The sequence below is a fragment of the Cicer arietinum genome, chromosome 8 (genome assembly GCF_000331145.2).
Source record: "Cicer arietinum cultivar CDC Frontier isolate Library 1 chromosome 8, Cicar.CDCFrontier_v2.0, whole genome shotgun sequence".
Taxonomy (NCBI): Eukaryota; Viridiplantae; Streptophyta; class Magnoliopsida; order Fabales; family Fabaceae; genus Cicer; species Cicer arietinum.
This window is the reverse complement of record NC_021167.2, coordinates 3,674,716-3,697,092: the sequence shown is the minus strand read 5'-3', so window position 1 is coordinate 3,697,092 and position 22,377 is coordinate 3,674,716. Positions and strand designations below refer to the sequence as shown.

Sequence of the window (22,377 nt, the reverse complement as noted above, 5' to 3'; positions counted from 1 at the left end):
AATTTTTTTAGATTTGAATTAAAAATTTATATCATATAGATAATAAATGTAAAATTTCATACATATTTAAAATCATTTGATATATTATTAAATATGTTAAAATTAATTATTTATATATTTTTATTATTATTAAACATCATTAAATTTTTTTGATTTTAATAATATATTAAATAATTTTAAATTTGTATAAAATTTTATATGGGACAAAGATGAGGGTCCAGATTCTCAATTTATAACGTCCCTTTCAAAGTATATATTTGTCATACTTCAATTATTACTCTAAATTTAACTTTCTTGCTGTAAAAAAGTTTGAAAAGATTCTAATCTGTCTCGTGACCCCGACAACTTCATAACCCGCATAGTAACATTGTGACCCATTTCTCATATTTTTTCCACTTAAAGCATAAATTCACTCTCACAATTCATTTTATATAGTCCTTCTTTACCTTTACCTCCTTCCACTACTCCAAAAAACAGCAAAATGTCTCAGCTTAATCTTATACTTGTCTATTTACTCTTCTTAACTCTCTGTCTTCATCCATGTCCTACTTATTCCCAGCTAAGTCGACACCACTACGCGAATTCCTGTCCCAATGTTGAAAACATTGTCAGAGAAGCTGTCAAAAAGAAATTTCATCAAACATTTGTGACAGTTCCTGCCACTCTTCGTCTCTTCTTCCACGATTGCTTTGTTCAGGTAATCACTTCAATTGCATGCATTTGATTTATCTCTTTTTTTTTTAATCACTTCTACTAATCTAGAATTGGATCGGTAAGTAAGTAAATTCCAATAAAAAAGGGAATACCCTTCTCTAATTTATGCTGTGCATGTTTGTGATATTACATTAAACAGGGTTGTGATGGTTCTATTTTGGTATCATCAACGGCACATAACAGAGCAGAGAGGGATCACCCTGATAATCTTTCATTGGCAGGAGATGGATTTGATACAGTGATCAAAGCCAAAGAAGCTGTTGATGCTGTTCCTCTTTGCATGAATAAAGTTTCTTGTGCTGATATTCTAGCTATGGCAACCCGTGATGTTATTGCATTGGTTTGTTCTATTTGTTTGTGAATTGATTCTAATCCTAATTAATTCATGTGAAATTTAATTTAATTTAATTTCTTTTGATTAGTATGATTAAGTAAGAGTTTGTTTAATTGGATTTATGAAAATTTTAATGTTTAGGCTGGTGGACCTTACTATGAGGTTGAATTGGGAAGATTTGATGGTTTAAGATCTAAAGATTCTGATGTTAGTGGGAGGCTTCCTCAACCGGGCTTTAATTTGAACCAGCTTAATTCTCTGTTTGCAAATAACGGGCTTACCCAAACAGAAATGATTGCACTTTCAGGTAATGCGCGTGCTTTACACTTTCCAATTCAAGAGTGCTAGTCAAATAATTTTAAACAGCTGCCAACATGAGACATGATCTATGTTCCCCTATGTTAGTCATCATTATATAAAGGATTAAATTCTCAACTTTCTTAATGAAGTTTTTTTATTGTGTTAAGTTAGTCTCTTATCTTTAACAATATTTTTAAAAGATCAAAAAAATGTTAATCAGACTCCGTCTTTCTGTTAGTGTTTGTTAACGATTATAATGCTATTATGTTCATAATGTAAAACATGCATTTGAAATTAAATGAGTAATGTCTATGATATAATTGATAACCAATTCACAAAGATGGACAAATATGATATTAAATCTGTTAAATCTAGTGAGAAAAATTTCTCTTACTAAATTTAATGGTCACCACAATTATTGCATTGTGTAGGTGGTGTAAGGGATTAAGTGATTTATGAAAAGTACCAAATTTAATGTACATTAGTAAATTCATGTATTATTCATATACTACAAAGTAATCTCCAAGTAATTATACTTGAATTGTAAACTATACTCGAAGGCAAATGCTAAAACTTTTTTTTTCAATTCTTTAGAAGTTTAAAAGTTGTATTGTTGAGTATAAAATTTCTATTTTTAATTTGTTAACAAATTTGTTAGCAAAACCCATACTCAAAAGCATGCACCAAACAAAAGATATTAAAAAACATTTGACTGAAATCTTTAGTCTTCTTCAATTTTTTTTATGTAGTGAACATGGAAATTCTCAATATGACTCGGGTCCTATCATGTTTAAATTAAACATGAAGACGTTTTGTTGATCATCTCTTTCCCACCATTAAAATTTATGTAAGTGGAGTCTAAAAAAATTTAATGCTAGGATGGTCATTATAACTCCTTCATTTAGATTCAAATATGAGAAGATTCAAATCCTCTTAATAATAGTAGTGGATATGATTTCCAATTTGCATTTAATTTACATATTGATAGTGTAATACTTTTTACACATGCATTGAATTAGATTACTAGATATAAATTTTTGTGAAGATATTTTAAGAACTAACTCAAAAAAGTGATAATGTTATTTGATTGAATGTGTAAAAATAATAGAGCCAATAGATATAAAGAATATAAAAAGTAATTATTCTTAAAAGCTTGGTTGAATAAAATTAGTAAAATATAGATATACTTTGGATCCTTTTGTTGATTCATTCCATCTTGCAGGTGCTCACACCGTTGGATTCTCACATTGCAACAAATTCTCCAACAGAGTATACAATTTCAACACAAAAAGTAGAGTAGACCCTACATTAGACTTACAATACGCAGCAGAATTAAAAACAATGTGCCCAAGGAATGTGGATCCAAGGGTTGCAATCGACATGGACCCAACCACTCCAAAATCATTCGACAATGCTTATTTCAAGAATCTTCAAAAGGGAAAGGGTCTATTCACCTCAGACCAAGTCCTCTTCACGGATTCAAGATCCAAAGCCGCAGTAAATGCTTTTGCAAGTAGTAACAAAATATTTCGTGCAAACTTTGTTGCTGCTATGACCAAATTGGGTCGAGTTGGAGTCAAGAATGCACAAAATGGGAACATTCGTACGGATTGTGCTGTGATTTAATTCACATCACAAAGTTATAATGTTATGGATGACATAATCACAAATTAAGGGGATGTGTTTGATCATTGATGTACATTTTATCATTTATTTTCAGTTATGAGTTATGAGCACCGACTATAATCTAATCAAAATCTAAAATAATAATAAAAATAATAAGCACTACTTAATTTGGTTTTGAATTATGATAGCAACATCTCTAATACACATTTTTAAATTAACATCTCTAATCGATTGAAAATCTAGTGAATTAGATTAAATTAATATGATTAAGTGATAATCATTTAAATTTCAATTAATTAAAGAGTACGTTGTAAAAAGTTCATTCAGACTGTATTAATACTCTTCTTTCTTTTTCTTTTTTCTCCAATTTGAATTATAATTTATTATAAACACTGATTTGATATATCTAACTCTAGATTCAACGGTAATACTAAGTTTTTATTGAGCCAATCAAGTCTCTCTTAAACAAATATGGTTCTAATCACTAATTTCCTTCTACATTAATATAGTTATACTCATTAGCTCCAAGCCATTCAAGTATTTATATCATTAATTTTCTCTCACGTTTAAGGGGACCACCATGTATGATAGTCGCTCAAGTTTTATAGTTTTATTTTAGTTATAAATAGTCAATTATTAATTATTATATTGTCTTATGATTGATCGATTACGGAATAATTTTTATATAAAAATATAATTAAATGTATATTTTATTAGTGATTTTTATTTTGGAATACACATTTTATTAGCCAGTTTAACCATAAAAGTTTTAACAGGTCAGATATTTGGTTATATGTTTAGTTAGATATATTCAAAGTTATAATAACTGCATCTTATATATTTAAATAATTAAAATGACCATTTAAATTTTTATAAATATTAGAGTTTTAGTTATGGTGTTTTAAATAATTTTTATTGACTCCACCACTAGTTATACTCGTGAGCACCAAGTCATCAAAGTAGAAAATTGTTACTTGAACTTCAGGGGTAAGGATTCTCTACATTTGAATCTTCTACCTTTGGTAATTTTGTATCTATCTCTCTTTTTATCAATTATTCTCTCTCATCTAAATAATTTTTAATACTTAATTTTAATCATCAATTTTACTCCAAAATACAATAAAGTCATCACGTCATAAATCATATTTAAGTGTTTACTAAAAATTCGTTACCACACTTGCACTTAATCCTTGGTATTCACGTCGTATTAGTATGTAATAGCTGAGGAAATTGGTGGGGGGAAAAAGAAGAAAAACAAAGTTCAACAGAGAATTGTTTATATCGTGTAATACTACTAACATTAAAATCAGAAAGAAAGAAAGAAAGAAATGTGGCTATTAAGATTCGAATACTTTTAAAAAGTGATCGACAAGTCGATAAAAAGTAGTAACTCTAAAACCTTCTATAAAAACTGTTTTATTTATTTATTTGAAATAAAAAAGTTTCTTTTTCTAGCGAGTGATTTCATTCGGTACCTTAGTAAAAGCTGGACCGATTTCGTTGCACCCAACTCGAGCTTGTTTGTTGGTACTGGACCTCCATCTAAAAATTAAATTTTGTACTCTACATTTAAATTTTTACGTTATATTTGTAATTCTCATCTATGATTCTTCTAAATTATCTTCATAGACAATACTAAAAGTGAAAAAAATTTAAAATTTACATACAGTCAGTTTTTAAAAGTTTGGAAAAAAATTTTCTTGAAAATTTTTTAATCGAAAAATTCATTATTTGAATTTTCGATAATTATTTTACTAACAGGAAAATCTCTTTTCAAATTTTTTGAGAACCTTTTTCTATTCATAAATTTAATTTTAAAATTTTTTATTAACAAAATAACTAATAAAAAATATAATTTTGAATTAAAAATAATTATGAGAAAATTTATTTTTCAAATTTTTCTTTTAAAAAAGACCACTAAAAGTTCAGGTCTACGATTTTTTTTTCAACAGTTTTTTTTATTCTATTTGAAATTTCGACACCTAAAAGTTTAGTAAACAAAAACTTTTATCAATTTTTTTTATTCATCGAAAATTTCAAAAATTAATTTTTTTGCCTACAAAAAATTTTAAAGACGAAAAATTTAGTTGATAAAAAAGAAATTTAAAATTTTTCAATCAGGTAAAGAAACAACGATACAGGTAAAAAAAATTGATTTTTTTTTTTTAAATAAAAAGATAGGGATTAAAGTGACTGTGTATCAAATCTAATTTCCCCTCACGGTTGTACCTTTTTCATGTTAGGCCCAATTTAGTTTCTAAGTTTGTTCACGATATATATATTTAGAAGATTTTACTATGCACCTCCATATTTAAACATATCACCCCTTTAATTAACATGAAAATATAATTTTACATTTGTAACCATCTATAAAACCTTCACCTTTTTTAACTTCTCATGTTTTCACCCGTCTTTCTAGAATATTCGAAAGTTTCGAAATGACAATTTCCATAATTTTAAAATTTTTTGAATAATTTGAAACTTATGAAATGAAAAATACCATAATTTTTGAAACTTTCAAACAATTCAAACTTCCGAAATAGGAAAATTTCGAAACTTTTCATATTTGAAAACTTTTGAACCTTTTCAGATTTAGAAATTTTCAAAATTTTTCAAATTTGTAAACTCTTTAAACTTTCTAAATTTTCGAAATATAATTTTTATTTCAAAAATTTGAAACTTTCGAAATTATAAATTTTAAAACTTTATTATAAATGATTAAAATGATAAAATTGTTTTTTCATATGTATTGAGAAGTGACAGATTTAGTTTTTGGGGGTGGAGAGTAAAATTCTCGTATATTTATCTATATATATTTGACCGCTATATCTGTTGGGTTAGTCCGTCTAATTGAAATTCATGTGCTTCAGTTTAGACAGTTCAGTTGGTCTCTCTAGACATCCAGTTGGTTTTCTAATCAAGTTTTCATTTGACAAAAAAATAATAATCTCTATATATTCTACCTGAAAAAATATTACAAGTGGATTTGACCAGAAGCAATGGTTCTTCGTTGGTGCCTTCAACGGATTTCTTCAGCAACAATTAGAGACCAAATCATCATTGAAACAAATTATGTAGTGACTGTTAAATGTGTGCAAGGAAAACTACAAATAGCCTGTATGGATTTTGTGATTTCTGATTGCATAGAGTTGTTAGTGAACTTACCAAATGTTAAGTGAATTAGTCTCTATTAAAAGAAGTAGAAATGCAGCTTCCCATTGTAGGGTAGAAATGTCAAAACATTATGGTTCATGATATTGGGTGGTATGTCCCCTGAATCAGTTTTAATTATCTCTTACAACGACTCCTTTTATGCACGTTGAATGAATTGTTTTTCCATAAAATTAAAAAGTTATATAGTTTGAAAGGGTCACATATCTATATAAGAAATCATAATTACAGACAATGCGTACAAACAGAAACGTGTATATATTCTAACATACGAATAATACATCGTATCTAAGAGTTGCGCAAAGGAATGGTTAAATAAGTAATACAATATTTAAATTCAACTGTTCTTACAAAATTTGAGTGGAATTAAGTTTAGATCATTTCAATAAAGTCTACAGTAAAGTACATGAAAAAAATGTAGTTGAAAAAAGAAATCTCACTAATTGATCAATCATATTCTTTTTTCCTATAAAAATTAGTTGTTAACATCGTCATAAATTTTTTATACCTATAACATGATAAACAGACAAATTAATTAGTTGGTGGCAAACCAGGCATATAGGGAATCTTAAAAAGTAACACAAGCAACAAATTATAGTGTAATTACGTCACCCACTCTCACTTTAGAGTTTAGACTCAATGTGTCAATTTTGTCAAAAAAAAAACAATGTGTCAACTCTTGGTGACATGCAAATAACAAACAAAATCCAAACATTAAACAATGAGCCATGAAACACTGGCCCAAATCATCGTTGAGCATAGACGTTTCTTTAAATCTGTGTTTCAAATGAGATAATTTTTAGTAAACAAGTTTCTTTTACGAATTTATAATTTATTTTCATATGCTACTTTAAACAACTTAAATGATTATAGTATGTGATATTTTTTTTATAATTTTAATTTTAATTTTTATTATTTTTTATCTTTATATAAAGTAAAATAATTATTTATTTAGAGTATTTTTATTGACAAATTCAATGAGTTCTTAAAAAAGAGTCCACTATTGAAACAATTCACTCATTTTTCTATTTCAATAGTAGAAACTCTTAAAAATTCATATTAAATTCTATAACTTTAACTTATATATTAATACTTAAATACATTATATTTTATTATAATTTAAAATACTAATTTTGATATTTTAATTAATATTAATATAAAATATTTTAACTTAAATTTAAAATAAAATTGAATAGAAAATTTTATAACTATAAAAAAATTAATGTTGAATATATGACGTAAATAATTAAAATAATGAAAATAAATAAATTATATAAATAATACATTTGACACCATATCAATTGAAGCTTAAAGATAATAAGTTGTGAGAGAATTAACTAAAAAAATGTAATTATTACAATTTATAAGCAAATCAATTTCAAGTATAAATTAACGGTTAAAAAACTACATTTTTAATTTTATTGTTATTAATTTTCAAAATACTTTTATTTGGTAAAAGAATTATTACTCCAACTTTCCACACTTTACTTGTGAGCTTGAATAAAAGTATATTTGACTGTGACGTCACCCTAGTGAACAAAAGAATTTTGCAACCACGTATTTGCTCATACTTACTTAGAGCTGTTAAGAAAGCTCTAAATTCTAAAATCTAATTTAATTATTTTTATTAAGTCTATAATATTAAGTCTCTATTACAATAATATATTTAAAGTCTTAGTGCATTATTTTATTAGATTTTAAAGAGGGGATTTATAGACCCCAATACTTGATTAATTTTGAGTTTTTTTTTAAAAAAAGATAAATTTATTTTTCTTAAAAAAAATAATTTTTTTTTAAGTTTGTGAGAAGAATTATTAAAAAAATTCTAAAATTTTTATCGGAAATTAAAAAAAAAATTGTAAACCATTTTTTATCAGTAAAAAATCAAAAAAAAATTATCGGTGAATTTAAAAAAAAAATATTTCTCGAAAAAAAATAAACATTGAATTTTTTTTTTTAAATGAGCCTATAAGCCTACTAAATCCACAAAATTTTAGAAATTTTTTAGTATTAGAGGCTTTTTTTTTAACATTTTTAATTATGAAATTTTTAGAATTCCTCCGAAATGTGTGTTGGGGCTAATATTTAATGAATTTCTCAGATTAACAGCTCTATAAATAATTAATAAAAAAAAATTAAAAAAAAACTACCACTGACTTACCAGTTCTCCTACACCTTTTATTTTTTACTTCTTAATCACTATTATTTGTAGAACTAGAGAACATTTCTTTATTTTGTTTTATATTTCTTGTCAAATAATTTTAAAAAAATTGAACTTTCATTATTATTCATATTACAATTTTATTTGAAAAATTTATTAATTATGTTTTTTTAATTAAATAATTATATTCTTTTATGTTATTTTATATTTATAAAAATTAAATTTATCAAAAAATAATTTCAATTAATTAAAAAATTTCAACTATCAACTACTAACTATAAATTATCGACTAACTACTTTTCAAGCTATAAATTAATTTTTCTATGAACTAATTTATAGTTTAATTTTTTGGAATAAACTTTAAATTTAGAAGAAGAAGAAGAAGAAAAAAAAAAAGAATGGTCCAAGAAGTTTGTGGCAGAAAGTGAGAAGAAAGTGACATGATATCATAAAAGTAGTTATTGATTAGGTGTGATCGTGTAGGAGAGAGAGCAAGTCATTCCATCTCCAACGTAAGAGGAAGACAGGCGCACATAGAATGTGCCACAAGTAAATGATGATAATCTATCCGTCTCTTCTGTGTGTTGTCTTCAGCTTGCCACTACTTGTTATCGCCATGTACTGCATTTGTATTTTGAGAAACATTAACACATGCTTCAAATATATTTATTAATTATTTAAAGTTAAAAATATTATATTAAAAATTATATATTCCATTTTAAAAATTTAAAATTTATTTTTTATATATATAATTTATATTTTTTATTTCTAACAACCTGACTCAATAGTTAATAATAAAATAAAAGTATTTTACTAAGATATATATTAATTTATTAAATAATATTTTAGTTTTTTTTATAAAATAACACTTTAGTTTTATAAAAAAATATAGTACTTTTGTCTCTAAATATTGTTTCAATTTACTAGATGCATTTATTTTTAATTTGTTTTGGAATATAAAAAGTTAAGTTTAAGTCATCCACAAAAATTATTTTAAAACGTTAACGCATAAAATAAATACATTAATTATTCTACAATTGTTTTTTAATAAGAGTGAAGAAATAATAAATGTTTATAATAATGTACTAAAATATTACTTTCCAATGCAATTTTTTTAATTAATATTATTTATATTATTTTTAATGCAATAATTTGATTTTATATATATATATATGATATTGATATATTTAATAAAAATAATTTAAAAAGAATATTATTTTGTTTATTTATATATTTTTTAATATATAAAAAACAATCAAATAATTTAATTATTTTAAAATATAATCAATATTTGTGATGACGATTTCTTTAAAAAAATTTACTTCTTCATTAAATCTTTTTTTGAAATAATGACTTTTTAAAATATATTAAAGTTCAACAAAAAATAAAAATTAAACCATTAAGAAAATTTTGATTGCAAATTCAAACTTTATTAAAGAAGTCAATAAAATAAATAGTTTGATGTATAATTTTTAAAATAGAATCTATATATATATATATATATAGTAATTTTTGTTTAAAGTTAGATTATTAAATTAAAAAATCCCAATATTTAATTTGTGTTCAAAATTTTAAATTATAGAAAACAGAAAAGAGAGTGTAGAGGAAAACTGGAAACAGAGGTGCATTGTACTTTGGGAACCTCTTTGGAAAATGGGGTAAGGTTCTCTGGGGTCCATGGCAAATGCGGCGAGACGCAGCATCGCAGAAACAAAAGTCATTTGTTGCACTTGCTTTTCCATTCGATTGGTTTGTTTTTTCTTTTGGATTAAAAAGTTTTTATAGTGATAGTACATTCCAATTATTTATATAAAAAAATTTGAAATAATTTTATAGAAATTAAATATTTTTAATAGTTTAATAATTGTGATTTTATATGATGTAAAACTTTTGATATATATATAAATTAAATTTGTTTTTATGGTAGTAACGAGCTTTGTTTGCTTCTTTCATAGTACTAATTGGATAATCCGATATTTAACAAAATATTGTATTTATGTGACTTTGCGGTGATAAATTGGCTCCCACTTCCCCTGACTCTGATTGTGTGGTGTCACACACTATTACAGTTTAATAAAATTGAATAATTTAGATTTTGAAGTTAATATTTTTGTTTTAAGAAATCAAATATATTTTGAAATTTAAACCATCTAATTCTAATTAAACTTAAATATTGTAGATTTTAAAGTATAATCGATTATATTGTATTTAATCCACATCCTACTTCTAACTTCGGTATATGTTTAAGTCTTGAGAATATAACTTAAATACACCATTTTTGTTTTAAATACAAGTAAAAAAAAAAGATATATACTCCCTCCTACTTTATATATAATTAAAAAAACCGGATATTTACTCTTAATGCTTTAAATATATAACAAAAAGTTAGCATATATATCTGGTTTGAATATAACAAACTTACATATTTTAATTACCTAATGGCATATGCACACATAGTAATCTTTTGCTTATTTATGCTTTGTTTGAATAAATACTTTTTTTTTACAATGATAAATACTTATATAATAATTCATCTATCATATAAATTTTTATGTCAAAAATATTTTTAAAATAAAAAATCAAATTAAATTGTATTTATATAAACTAAAAGTTATATTTATAAATTACACTAAAGAATTTATAGATATTAATTAAAAACAATCGTTAAACGAGTTATAAATTCTCTTTATAAATTCTCTCAACAAAATTTACTAACACTTATGTCAATAGATAAAGTAAAATTTATAGTAAATTAAATTATTTGTTAGATTAAAAAAAATGATTTAGATTGTGTGCAGTTGCATGCAGTCATCTTGTCAATATCATTCAATTAAAATTAGACATTTTATATTTCAATCTAAATTTTTATTTAAAAACACTTCTAGTCATTGTTCGAATGTCGACATATTTTTTTTAATATTATAAAAAAAAGTTAATGAAAAATAATTTCAAATTTTAAATTTTTTTATTTATTAACTTTTATAATGTTTTACATATGCTTGCAAAAAATCGTTTAAAAATTTAAAAGTAAAATAATGATTAAAATTATTTCATTCTAATACGGATAGGCTAAAACTATTTATAGATAATTTTGTAAAATGTAAAAATATTTTTTTATTAGACTAAAATTAAAATTTTGTAATAATTAAAAATGTATTTAATTCTAACTAAATAAATTGTTGTACATTTAGTATTTTTAATAACTCCATGGTTTGTTGTTCTTTATATATATGAAAAAGTAAATATGGATGAGTTCAAATTTTAAGAGACAAAAGGTTGAAGACGATACAAAACTTAATCATATAAGTTAATTATTAAACACACACGAAATTATTTGAAGAGGCAAAAGGTTCAAGTCGATACAAAACTCTAAATTAGATAATGCAAATTTATAGAACACCAAATTCAAATTGACCCAATACCTATATTTCTCCTTGCACCTTCAACAAACTCCTCTAAAAAATCCTATATTTTTCAGCTCCAATTCAATGAGTAAACCATTAAAAAAAACAAGACAAACGGTAGACACCAATATCAGTTGACACGCTCACAAAAGTTGAATAAAGTAATTGAAAAATTTAATCTTTTTAGTCTTTGTAAATAAAATTTTTATTTTTAAAAAATTCCACTTTTAGTCATTATTTGAATGTGTATTTTTTAATGTCTTTTTTATATATACGTTTATAATATTATAAAAATTATTTTAACGAAAAATTATTTTTTGTCCGTATTTTCATTACTTTTATATTGAATTTGTGATTTAAAAAATTCATAATCAATTTAACTCAAATTATAAATTTTGTGACATTAATTTTTATAATGTTCTAAATATATCTTTAAACATTTAAAAATAAAAGAACAATTAATTTTTTTTCATTCTAACAGGAACTTAAATTACTTATAGATAATTTTGTAAAAAATAAAAAATATATTTTTTGAATAGATTAAAATTAAAACTTTGATATTTTATAAAAATAAAAAATGTATTTAATCTTAACTAAAAGTAAATTTTAACAAATGTTCTTAAAAATACACTTAAAAGTATATTGGAATCCAAATATAGAAATATTCTTTTGAAAAATATATTGAAAATTATAAATACAATTATTTAAAAATTATTAATACAAATTTTATTTTGATTTCTTAAAAACTGTTTTTAGACCTTCAACCCTAAAGATCATTCATTTAGAGTGTTTAAGTGTGCCTCACATGTATATATTATTTATTTATAATTTTTTAATATAAATATTTAATAAATACTCTAGTCTTTAATCTGAACACCTCATAAAATATTACTACGTGAATCTCACCAATAACTATATATCACCACTCTCTTTATAATAATAATAATTTATTTTAATACAATTTATTAAGTGAAGCGAGAAAAAAGAATGAGAGAAAGATTATTTACTGAGCATCCATCTAATTAAGCACCACAATTTTCAAGACTACAATAGAGGTGTCTATTTAGCATGATGCTTACTAGGAAAAAGAACCCAATTGTAGATGCTTTTAAATACTTTTTAGCATTAATCATATAAAAAATTATAATCTTCATTGCAGTTTAATCTTTTTATTTTTATCAATTCACATGTCGGTTTTTCTATTTAAAAAATCGACAATTTTAATTTCTCCATCAAATTTTAAAATAAAAAAATGATCATTTGACACGATTTAAATTATGTAACATACGATTTAATAATATATAACTATATAAATGTATTAATATTCGTATGTCATTAATTAAATTACAAAATTTTAAAAAATGAAGTTAAAAATTAAATTTTTATAGTATTTTCTATTTAATTTTATGTATGTTAGTTATTTTGCATAATTGTATCATATATTATGTCATTTAAAATATATTATATTACAATTTTTTAGTTAAAAAATTAAAATAAACTATTAAAATTGTTAAATTTTAAAATAGATAATCCATTTAGTGAATTAATAAAAATAAGATATTACAATTGAAAATTAAGTAAAAAATGTACTAACATATCATTACATTTTGATCTTTTATAAAAAAAGTTAGTATAAAAATAAAAATAAACTAAAAAAAAAAATTACATGAAAGAAAAAAATTGAGCTTAGTGCGCAAGGAAAGAGTGCTAAAACTCGACGCTGACGCGATAATTGGCTTTTGCTTTGTTATGGTAAAGACAAACGCACTAAGACAAAGGCAATATCATCAACAGCTTTTATTGTTTCTCCTTGATTCCTTCTCCCTCATTGTAGTTTCTATACTTCCTTGTATCCTCCAAAAGACGCCTAACAAATTATGTTTCCTTTTCACCGGCTAATAAATTATGTTCTCATTTTGTAGATATCTATCGGGTGTTTTAGATAGTATATATTAAGTAAATTGTTTAGTCTAATTAACCTGTAAATTTTATGCGTATTTATTATAAAATTGTCTATTGTGTGTATATGTATTTAATATTAATTTTCATATATCAAAATAAATTAATTTTTTTTTTTAATACAAAAGAGAGTGTAAAGGCTTAGAGAAAAAGAAATAAAAATAATTAACAAAGAATTCGAATAAATATAGAGAAGGAGACTTAAAAATTATCCTCAACTAAAATGATCTTCGATTAATTCGACGAGAGACCGAATAGTTCAATATTGATTAATATAAAATTATAATTGGCAAACAAATTAGCACAATGATTTTTTTCACGCTATGTATGGTTGACTTTGACATGACAATCTCGCTGAGTCATCTTTATAGTTCTATAAATTAAAGTTGGAAAAATATGGACATCCATTTGCTCTTGAGATAACATATGTGTCAAAACTTTGTAGTCACTCTCAACCATTAAATTTGTAATCTTATATTGCTAATCTAACTTTAATCCATGCAAAATTGTTCACATCAACGGTGAGAACATTACACATACCAATTTTCTAATAATATTTTTAGAATAATTTCAAAAAAAATCTCCACATCCAACATCCAACAATGACGTAGAACTCTTGTAAATATGTGTATGTCTAAATACCATACTTAAGTCTGGTCACTGGATATGATTTTCTCCACATATATTTACTGTATTTTTTCAATAGTGAGATTAGTTTAACTTCTACTAAAATTTTATAACCAATTGAATCAACGAAAAATAATCATATATTTTTCCTTTCCGCACTCCTCAATTTTATAATTAATTTTTTAATCCATTTGTCTGCTTTCTATAGTGTTAACAAAAGATAATTATGAAAAGTAACTTTTGTGTAATTTTTTTATTTTGATTTTAGATGAAATAAGTGTTAGTGTACCGTTAATAAAGAGTACATACAATTTTTAGTAATCAAATATTGTGGATTTTTTAATATAAAAAATAGACAACACCAAATTTCCAAATTCCCTTCATTAGATGTATAGATGTTAGATTTTAAATTTTATGTTAAATTATAAATTTATCAACTTTTTAATAATAATTATATTATTGTACAATAAATTTTGATATCTTTAAGTATATTATAATAAAATATAATTGAAATATGATATCATATAAAATTAAATTATTTAAAATAACATTTAAATTTTAAAATAAATACTTATTTAATTGAAATATTAATATAAAATAAACACGTACAAAATATAACAAATTGTACCAAATTTTTATATATACTCACTTTAAAAAAAATTGTGACAAATCATAGACTAAAATTAAATTTTAAATTTTTGTACAAGTTAAACTCCGGTGTTGTGAACTCTAAATCGATCTATCTTATTCCTATTTAGTTAAACTACTTCCTTAGTTATTATCGATGTCGAGCCAATTGCAATGATTTAAAATTAATTATTATGCTATCCAAGTTAATTTTAATTTTTTTTTTCAAAAAAACTTAATTTTATAAATTTGTCCCATAATAAACTTTAGCTCAATGTTGCACTAAGATAAATTGAAAAATGCAAAATCTTAAAAAATGTGATTGAGACACTTGTTAATGATTTAAATAATAAAAAAAATTCATTAAAAACGTATTAGGCATTGTGTATTCAAAATTTTAAAGGTTTAAAATTTTATTTTTTATAAGATAAAATTATTATTTTTTATATTTTGACAAATACTATTTGGAAATTTATAAATATGACTTTGGACAATTTTACATATTTTATTAACATGTATCTTTAAGACACTTGTTAAATTATTAAGAATAATAAATTTGTTGTTGGAAAAACAATTTTAAACTTTCTAACTTGATGAGGACCTAAAATGAACTAATTAAAAGGAAAAATAAATAATAAAGTCAATACTTTATAATAGTCTTTAATTTTATTTGTATTTCATTTGAAATGTATTAATTTTAGTTGAGTGATTTAAGTCCAATATAAATATAGATAATTAACTTTTGACCCACTTTAAAAATAAATTATAGAATGGATTAATACCTATAACTATATCTCATATAAATTGAAAATTTATTGATGACACCTTTTCGATTGTAGTCAATATATTACTACGAATAATTCTCACGAGAAAAGGAGACATTCAGTTATTACAAAGATCGTGCAATTCAATTTTTTGTACTGATCTCAAACTAAAAAGAAAGATACATTTTTCCTAAAGAAAGAAAAGAAAATTGAAAAGAAAAAAAAAAACAAATTTCTCTAAATACATTGTAAGAATATTATTTTAGATAAGTTTGAAATGAATTAAAGTTTTCTTTTTACGAGAATGTTGAATGAAATACGTCTTATTGGGTTATTTGATTATAAGTTGTTTGAATTTTATTAATGACTTTTTTACCAACGTGACAGATTTTATCAATCATATTTGAATGTGACGTCTTCTTCATATTCAAGTGATTTCTTGAAATAAATTGGTAAAATAAAAGGAAAAAATAAGAAGAAAAAAAAAATAGGGGTTATATGTAGAAGACGCTGCAATCAATGAATCGTCAAAGTGATAAAGAAGTATTCAATTAAGTTATAATTTAAGAACTCTAAGTAAAAATATCTTATTCAACATTTTCATTAAGAGAAAATTTTAATTTATTTTAATACCAAAAAAAACTTTTAAAAAGTATTTAAAGAAGTATTTATTATATTCTTAAAATAGACTAAAAATCAATTTTGAATTTTTTGATTAAGTCTACACCACTTAATTAAAATTATTATAATTTAAATTAAACTAAAATAATATTTGTTTTTCTTTCTAAATAGCTCATTGTAGATCCTAATAACCCCTTCTAAGAGCTAAATACATCACTTTTTAGTTGTAAAAAAAAATACAGCACTTCTAAAATCAAATTTATATATGAAAAAAAAAAGAATTTATAATACTAATGTAAATTAATTACTCAAATAATCAATAAAAATAATTAATTTTATCATCTCACTGTAAAATCATAAAACTATAATAAAATTCAATATACAACAATTTATATTAATTGCATGTATGTCTATTACTCAATTAAACTCTTTTATATTTGATTTTTTGACCTAAAGTATGCCTTTATAACATTTGTTATATGGCTTTAAAATATTTTAAAAAATATTTGTTGGTGTTTATCAAATTTTATTGACAGTTCATGAATAAATATTATATTTGATAAACTAAACACACCAAGGGAAAGAACATAAAATTAATCTTTAATTTCTAGTCGAATTGATAAAACAAAAGTCAATATTGCAATCTTGTTCGATCAAATGTTTTTTTTTTTTAATTCAACTACAAAATTGTGCAGTTACGTAAATTTATAGTTGTATTTACTAAATTAAAATGTCTTTTTAATAATTGGGATTTAATTATTTAATATTCATATCACACAATGATAGTAACATGTTTGATTAGATTAAAAAAGAAGAAAGCAAAAATGTCACCGACGAACCCTCATCTTTCTCCCTGATTATCAAAGATCAACAGAGAAAAATCCTGTGCCGGTGTCTTACAAAATCTCACCGGCTTTCTTCGCCGGTTAAACAAAGCGCTAAAAGAGACACATAAAAAGCGTGCGAGGCTGCGCGCAATCCCTTAATTGGACAATCTAGAAACAAAAAATACGAATCCCGTAAATAAATAAACCGCTCAAACAAAAAGGTTGAGCACTTTCCGGTCTCCGTCGTTAACATATTGATCTCCGATCCCGCTTTCCAAGCTCGTCATCGTCGTCACAGATTCCTCAGAATTCATCGACGGTGTTCCCGGCCGGCGAATTTCCCTCCGACAACTGCTAGTCAACGCGTTCTGCAAAAAACACGGCGTCAACCTGAGATTAAGATCGGTCGTCGCAAAATCATATCGCTTGCGTTTACCCCCGGAAGCGACCTTATTAGACCGCGAACTCACGAATCTTGAATTCTGGTTCGGATCTTGAACCTTCCGCGCGTCGTTACATGTCACTTCCCCTTCGGATGCGTCGTCGGCGGTGGAGGTAAGAGCATCTAAACCGAGAAACTCCGGTATAGGTCTCGGGGTTCCGCCACGAAGCACGGTTTCCACCGCCGCTTGGCACACGTGCCAGTTTCCTGTCCATAAAAGTCCAACGGCACCGTTAACAGGGTTCACCGTTCGTCCACACGCTTCCAACAACAGAGACTGAAAAAGAGCTGCATATAAACGAAACGTTAGTTTCAAAATTAGAGTGAGCGAAAGAATAAAATAACTGCGGGGTAAAAAAAGTGAATTTTTTTTTACCGGGTCTTTGAGGTTGGGGTACGTTGGAAATGAAAGACATAAGGTCTGCACGGCCGAAAAATTTGGCTACAAAGACAGTGGCGTGACCTTGGGCTTCGGGTGTATCGATCCATTGAAGACAAGGGCGTAAGATACATGACTCACTACAACCCTTTCGAAGGACTCTACAACCGTTGCAACTCATGCCTCTTCGGTTAAAGCTTAAAAAGTAGTACTTAATGGAAAGTGAGTTAAAGCTAGAGTTTCTGTTGTGTAAATACCCCTCACATGGAAACAGAAGACTATATAACAAGTAATGGAAAATTGGGAAGAGGAGGATGAAGAGAGAATGGAACTAGGGTGCAGATGCATTTGGGGTATAAATAAACACTAGTGGGAGAGGGGAAGAAGAAACTAGAGAAAGTGAGCATGTGTGGGGGGTAATGATGTATGGTTAGGAGTTAACTAGGGTTAAGTTAGTGGAGAGAGATAGAGATAGAGAGAGAAAGAGAGTGCGTGCTTGTGCTGATTGTATGGAAGGGTGAGATTCCAAGGTGTTGGGCGTGAGCGGCTCCGTGTTTCCGCGGATCGATGTTCCTACACCGTTGGATTCTTTATACTATTTAATTTCATAAATATAAAAGAATTAAGAAATATTGTTATTTAATTAGATGCAATGACGGAATTTCAAGTGGATTAGGTAGACCGCGTCGTAAGTCTCTCACATTTAATACGGCTTTATACAAATAAAAGAAATTGCATACCATTTAAGAAAAATGGTTGTGTTTATTTAATTTTTTTAAAGTAATAAAAAATAAGTTATTCTAATTGTATTGCCTTGCATAAGAACTTGTTAAATTAAAATAAAATATATTATTAAAAAGAGAAATCTATATTAATTAAATAGATTATATGAATTATAACATTAAATATAGTCAAATTAATCAAGTTTTACTAATATTTAATACCATAAAATTTATTTTTGATGTTTATATTCGAGATCAATAGTATATAATACTATGTAATATAAGTGACAAATTTACAATTTATTCATCTAGTTAAATAATATTTTGAAAGATAATTATGATGCGAATTCGAAACTTGAAAATAATATGTTTGCAATTTATTTATATATTTTTAGCAAGATATAAATTAAAGTTTCAAAATACAAAATAAAATAAAATATCGTCAGTTTTAATTCAATAAAGAGTGTTAATCTATAAATCAATTTCAAGTTTTTTTATTTTATTTTATTTTTAAGCTCGTCCACTGAATAGATAAAATGATAAAGAAAACTCGCATACAATTGTGAAGTATTAAATTTAAATCTAAAGCAGAATATTCAGCATAACAATATCAATATTTGCTACTTAAACTAAGATTTATGAATTTGTTCAACTTTAATTTAATTAGTGATATTTTTATTAAAAATAATTAATACATCTTATAATTTACAAAAAAGGTCTTGTAAAAAGGACAAGAAAAATTTATAAAATAATGTTACATATATGGGCCAAGGTAATATTAAATAATCATTTACTTTAGCAAAATAGTTCATGAGATATGTGTTTATTTTATTTTGATAAATCATTACCTCAATGATAACATAAATCATTGTCAAGAAATAATAAAAACAATATTTTTATATTTTAATTATTTTAAAAATATAGATATTTATTTACTTCAAAAAAATTTGTTTCTTAATTAACAAATAAAATTAATATAAATTTAAAAAATAAAAACATAAACTATGTTCACACACTAAATTATCACTAAAGTTTTGTTTTCATTAAGTGTTCTAACACCAGCTGTTTTTATTAAGGTCAAATCATTTTTATATAGATTATATTATTCTTTTCCGTCTTTTAATTATATTGAAATTGATTATAGTAATATGTGTAATATTTATGTTAGTTTTTTTATGTAGTTCAAATTAGAGAAATAAAAATCCAATAATCTATGTATTATATAGATAATCTTTAATATAAATTAATTTTATATTAATTAAAATAAAATAGCAACAAAAATTAATAATTTCAAGAACGAAAAAATCTTTTTTTTTTGAAAGGTTACAAAATTCTCCATTAAAAAAACATGTCAATTATAAGCCGCATTTTGGCTGGATTTGTCACTACGTTGCAAAATCTTTGAAGCGTATTGTAGAGTTTAAATATATATGTTTAAATCATAACTACATAATATATATATGTTCTTATCCAGATATATTCGCTTGCACCGGATTACGTTGCAAGCATCTTGTGCCTGCTGACTGATCTCTGAGTCACTATGTTGACTTTAGCGACCTGCCTTGTTTGCTTTCTTTGCTATATAAGCAACGAGTTTGGCCGAGTTAGATTTGCAATATCTAAGTATAGCTGGATTATAAACAAAAAGAAAACTAAGATTAAATCTAGGGACCCGGGGCTTTTCTTCAGTCAAGGTTTCACACATTCACCCACTTCAATATCGATAACATCAAAATCAAAATATTTAAATTTAAGGATGGTGATTTAAAATTTCAAACAAAAATAAAATGTATAATTTTTTAAATTGTGCGATAAATATTAGACCATCATTTATATCTTTGAATATGTGATGTATAGAAAATTTGATAGGACTAAATTCAATTGCATAAATCTATTACGTCATTTGTTCAAGATTATTTTTAAATTTAGATATGGTCTCTTTAAAAGTTTGACATGATTTTTTGATTTAAAGACTAATTTTTAATTAACTTATTCACTAGTTAACAAACTAATGAGATTATATTCTATTATGATAGATTTAATATGACATTTTAGATAATTCAACACTATATGTCATTTGTAAGTAATATTAGTAACAAATTATTTAATCTACATTCTCTTTAATCGATTAAAATATACACAATATTGTTAAGTTCGACGTCTAGTTTTGATTCACAATTATTATAGTAAAATTTACTATATATTTTAATATTAAAAAAAATAATTTATCGTTATCTATTTATACTTAATTTTATAATAATATATTTAAATATTAAAAATATAAATAAACTAATATGTTTAAATTGTAAAAATAAAGCAAATTAATAATTTAATAAGATATAAATTTAATATAATGACAATATTAATTAATTTATATTTATTTAAATAAATCCACTTCATAGATTTAAAATGTTTGTCCAATAGCCTATAGTGTGTGATATTTTACGCTAGATACTACCAAGTTTCTAAAAAAGTCTTCAATATTTTGTGGGGAGGAGCGCCAAATGGACAGAAGCAAAATCGCTTCAACAAACAATTTTTTTTAACAAGTTTGTTTAAGTTTAAATGCCTTTTATTACCGCGTAAAATAATTTCATATATATTTTTAGACATATATAATAGTAGCTTTCAAGCAAAATCATTTCATAAACGATTCTTTTTTTAAGTTTAACAGGTTCGTTTGAATGCATTTTACTTATTAACGTATAAAATAGTTGCATGTTCATATCAAATTTTTTTAGACTATATAAGTAGTTTTCAGTTAAATGGTTAATTTATAATATGAATATGAGAAAAAGAAATATATATTTTTAATATAAATTAATTTATATCGTCGATGACTAAAAATCTTTATTTTATCATTTTATTATACGATTGTAATTTTTATTATAAAATAATTATTTCATCAATAGTTTGTATTGACCGATAATTTAGAACTGTTTGCACTAGTCTATTAAACCCTATTAATATATAGTTAAAAATCATTGGTGTGATAATATTAAATTTTACATCATATCTATGTACTTTTCTCTTTTTTCTCATTTCCTTTTCTATATTAAAATTTATTTGACCCATATTATAAATCTTCGGCCACTTGAGTTTAATGCTTCTAGGACATATATTTGGCTTCTTTCTAAAACTAACGGAACAACAACTTCAAAACTAGTAGGAATGTCGAATTTATTATAATCCTATCGATCAGACTTCTATTCTATGTGACAGTTTTCTAGTAATAGTTCATTTTGGCTACTATTGGTTTATTGGTTTAAACTTTAGACGGAAGTTTTGTTCACTGTTGAGATTCTTTTATCTACCAATGAATACACACCCTCGTTCCATATCTCTGCCAAGCCCAAAGAGAGATAAAATATATATAAATATGAATTTTTGAACTATTCTCATAAATTTTATTGTACTTTTGAAATATTATAACTAAGTATAGATATTTTGTTTTTATGTTTTTTATTTTATTTTAGTGGTCGTTTAATTCAGACTAATGTATTAATTTTAATGTATTTTAAATTAATTAAAAGATGTTCATGTTGTCAACATTATAATTCTTGAGTTAATAGATATCATGATCATTTAAATTTATCATATTTGATGTTGTGAATTTGTTTGTTGGTAAAATTATTTATTTTTTGTTTTAGCTATTTCGAATTTATGTTGTTTGTAAATAATGTATTTTGTAAATTTAAA

General features: G+C 24.4%; 2 protein-coding genes across 2 annotated transcripts; one reads left to right on the top strand and one right to left on the bottom strand.

The window, feature by feature from the left end:
- Positions 1-411: 411 nt before the first annotated feature.
- On the top strand, positions 412-3,153 carry LOC101498468 (peroxidase 51-like). Its single transcript, XM_004511799.4, has 4 exons — positions 412-697; positions 854-1,054; positions 1,190-1,355; positions 2,571-3,153. The coding sequence occupies exons 1-4, from the start codon at positions 482-484 to the stop codon at positions 2,972-2,974; spliced, it is 987 nt and encodes a 328-aa protein (XP_004511856.1). The 5' UTR covers positions 412-481; the 3' UTR covers positions 2,975-3,153.
- Positions 3,154-17,088: 13,935 nt separating this feature from the next.
- On the bottom strand, positions 17,089-18,286 carry LOC101498138 (LOB domain-containing protein 37). The gene is made up of 2 exons (XM_004511798.4): positions 17,954-18,286; positions 17,089-17,865 (listed from the first exon to the last, which is right to left on the bottom strand). Exons 1-2 carry the CDS (start codon positions 18,135-18,137, stop codon positions 17,345-17,347), a joined length of 705 nt encoding a protein of 234 aa, XP_004511855.1. The 5' UTR covers positions 18,138-18,286; the 3' UTR covers positions 17,089-17,344.
- Between the last annotated feature and the right edge of the window lie 4,091 nt (positions 18,287-22,377).

Excerpts from the sequence above, each read along its gene's own strand:
- LOC101498468 (XM_004511799.4), top strand. The coding sequence starts at position 482 with ATGTCTCAGCTTAATCTTATACTTGTCTATTTACTCTTCTTAACTCTC. Across the intron at positions 698-853 it reads TCCACGATTGCTTTGTTCAG|GGTTGTGATGGTTCTATTTT; the intron begins GTAATCACTTCA and ends TACATTAAACAG. Across the intron at positions 1,055-1,189 it reads CCCGTGATGTTATTGCATTG|GCTGGTGGACCTTACTATGA; the intron begins GTTTGTTCTATT and ends TTTAATGTTTAG.
- LOC101498138 (XM_004511798.4), bottom strand. The coding sequence starts at position 18,137 with ATGAGTTGCAACGGTTGTAGAGTCCTTCGAAAGGGTTGTAGTGAGTCA. Across the intron at positions 17,866-17,953 it reads ACCCCAACCTCAAAGACCCG|CTCTTTTTCAGTCTCTGTTG; the intron begins GTAAAAAAAAAT and ends GTTTATATGCAG.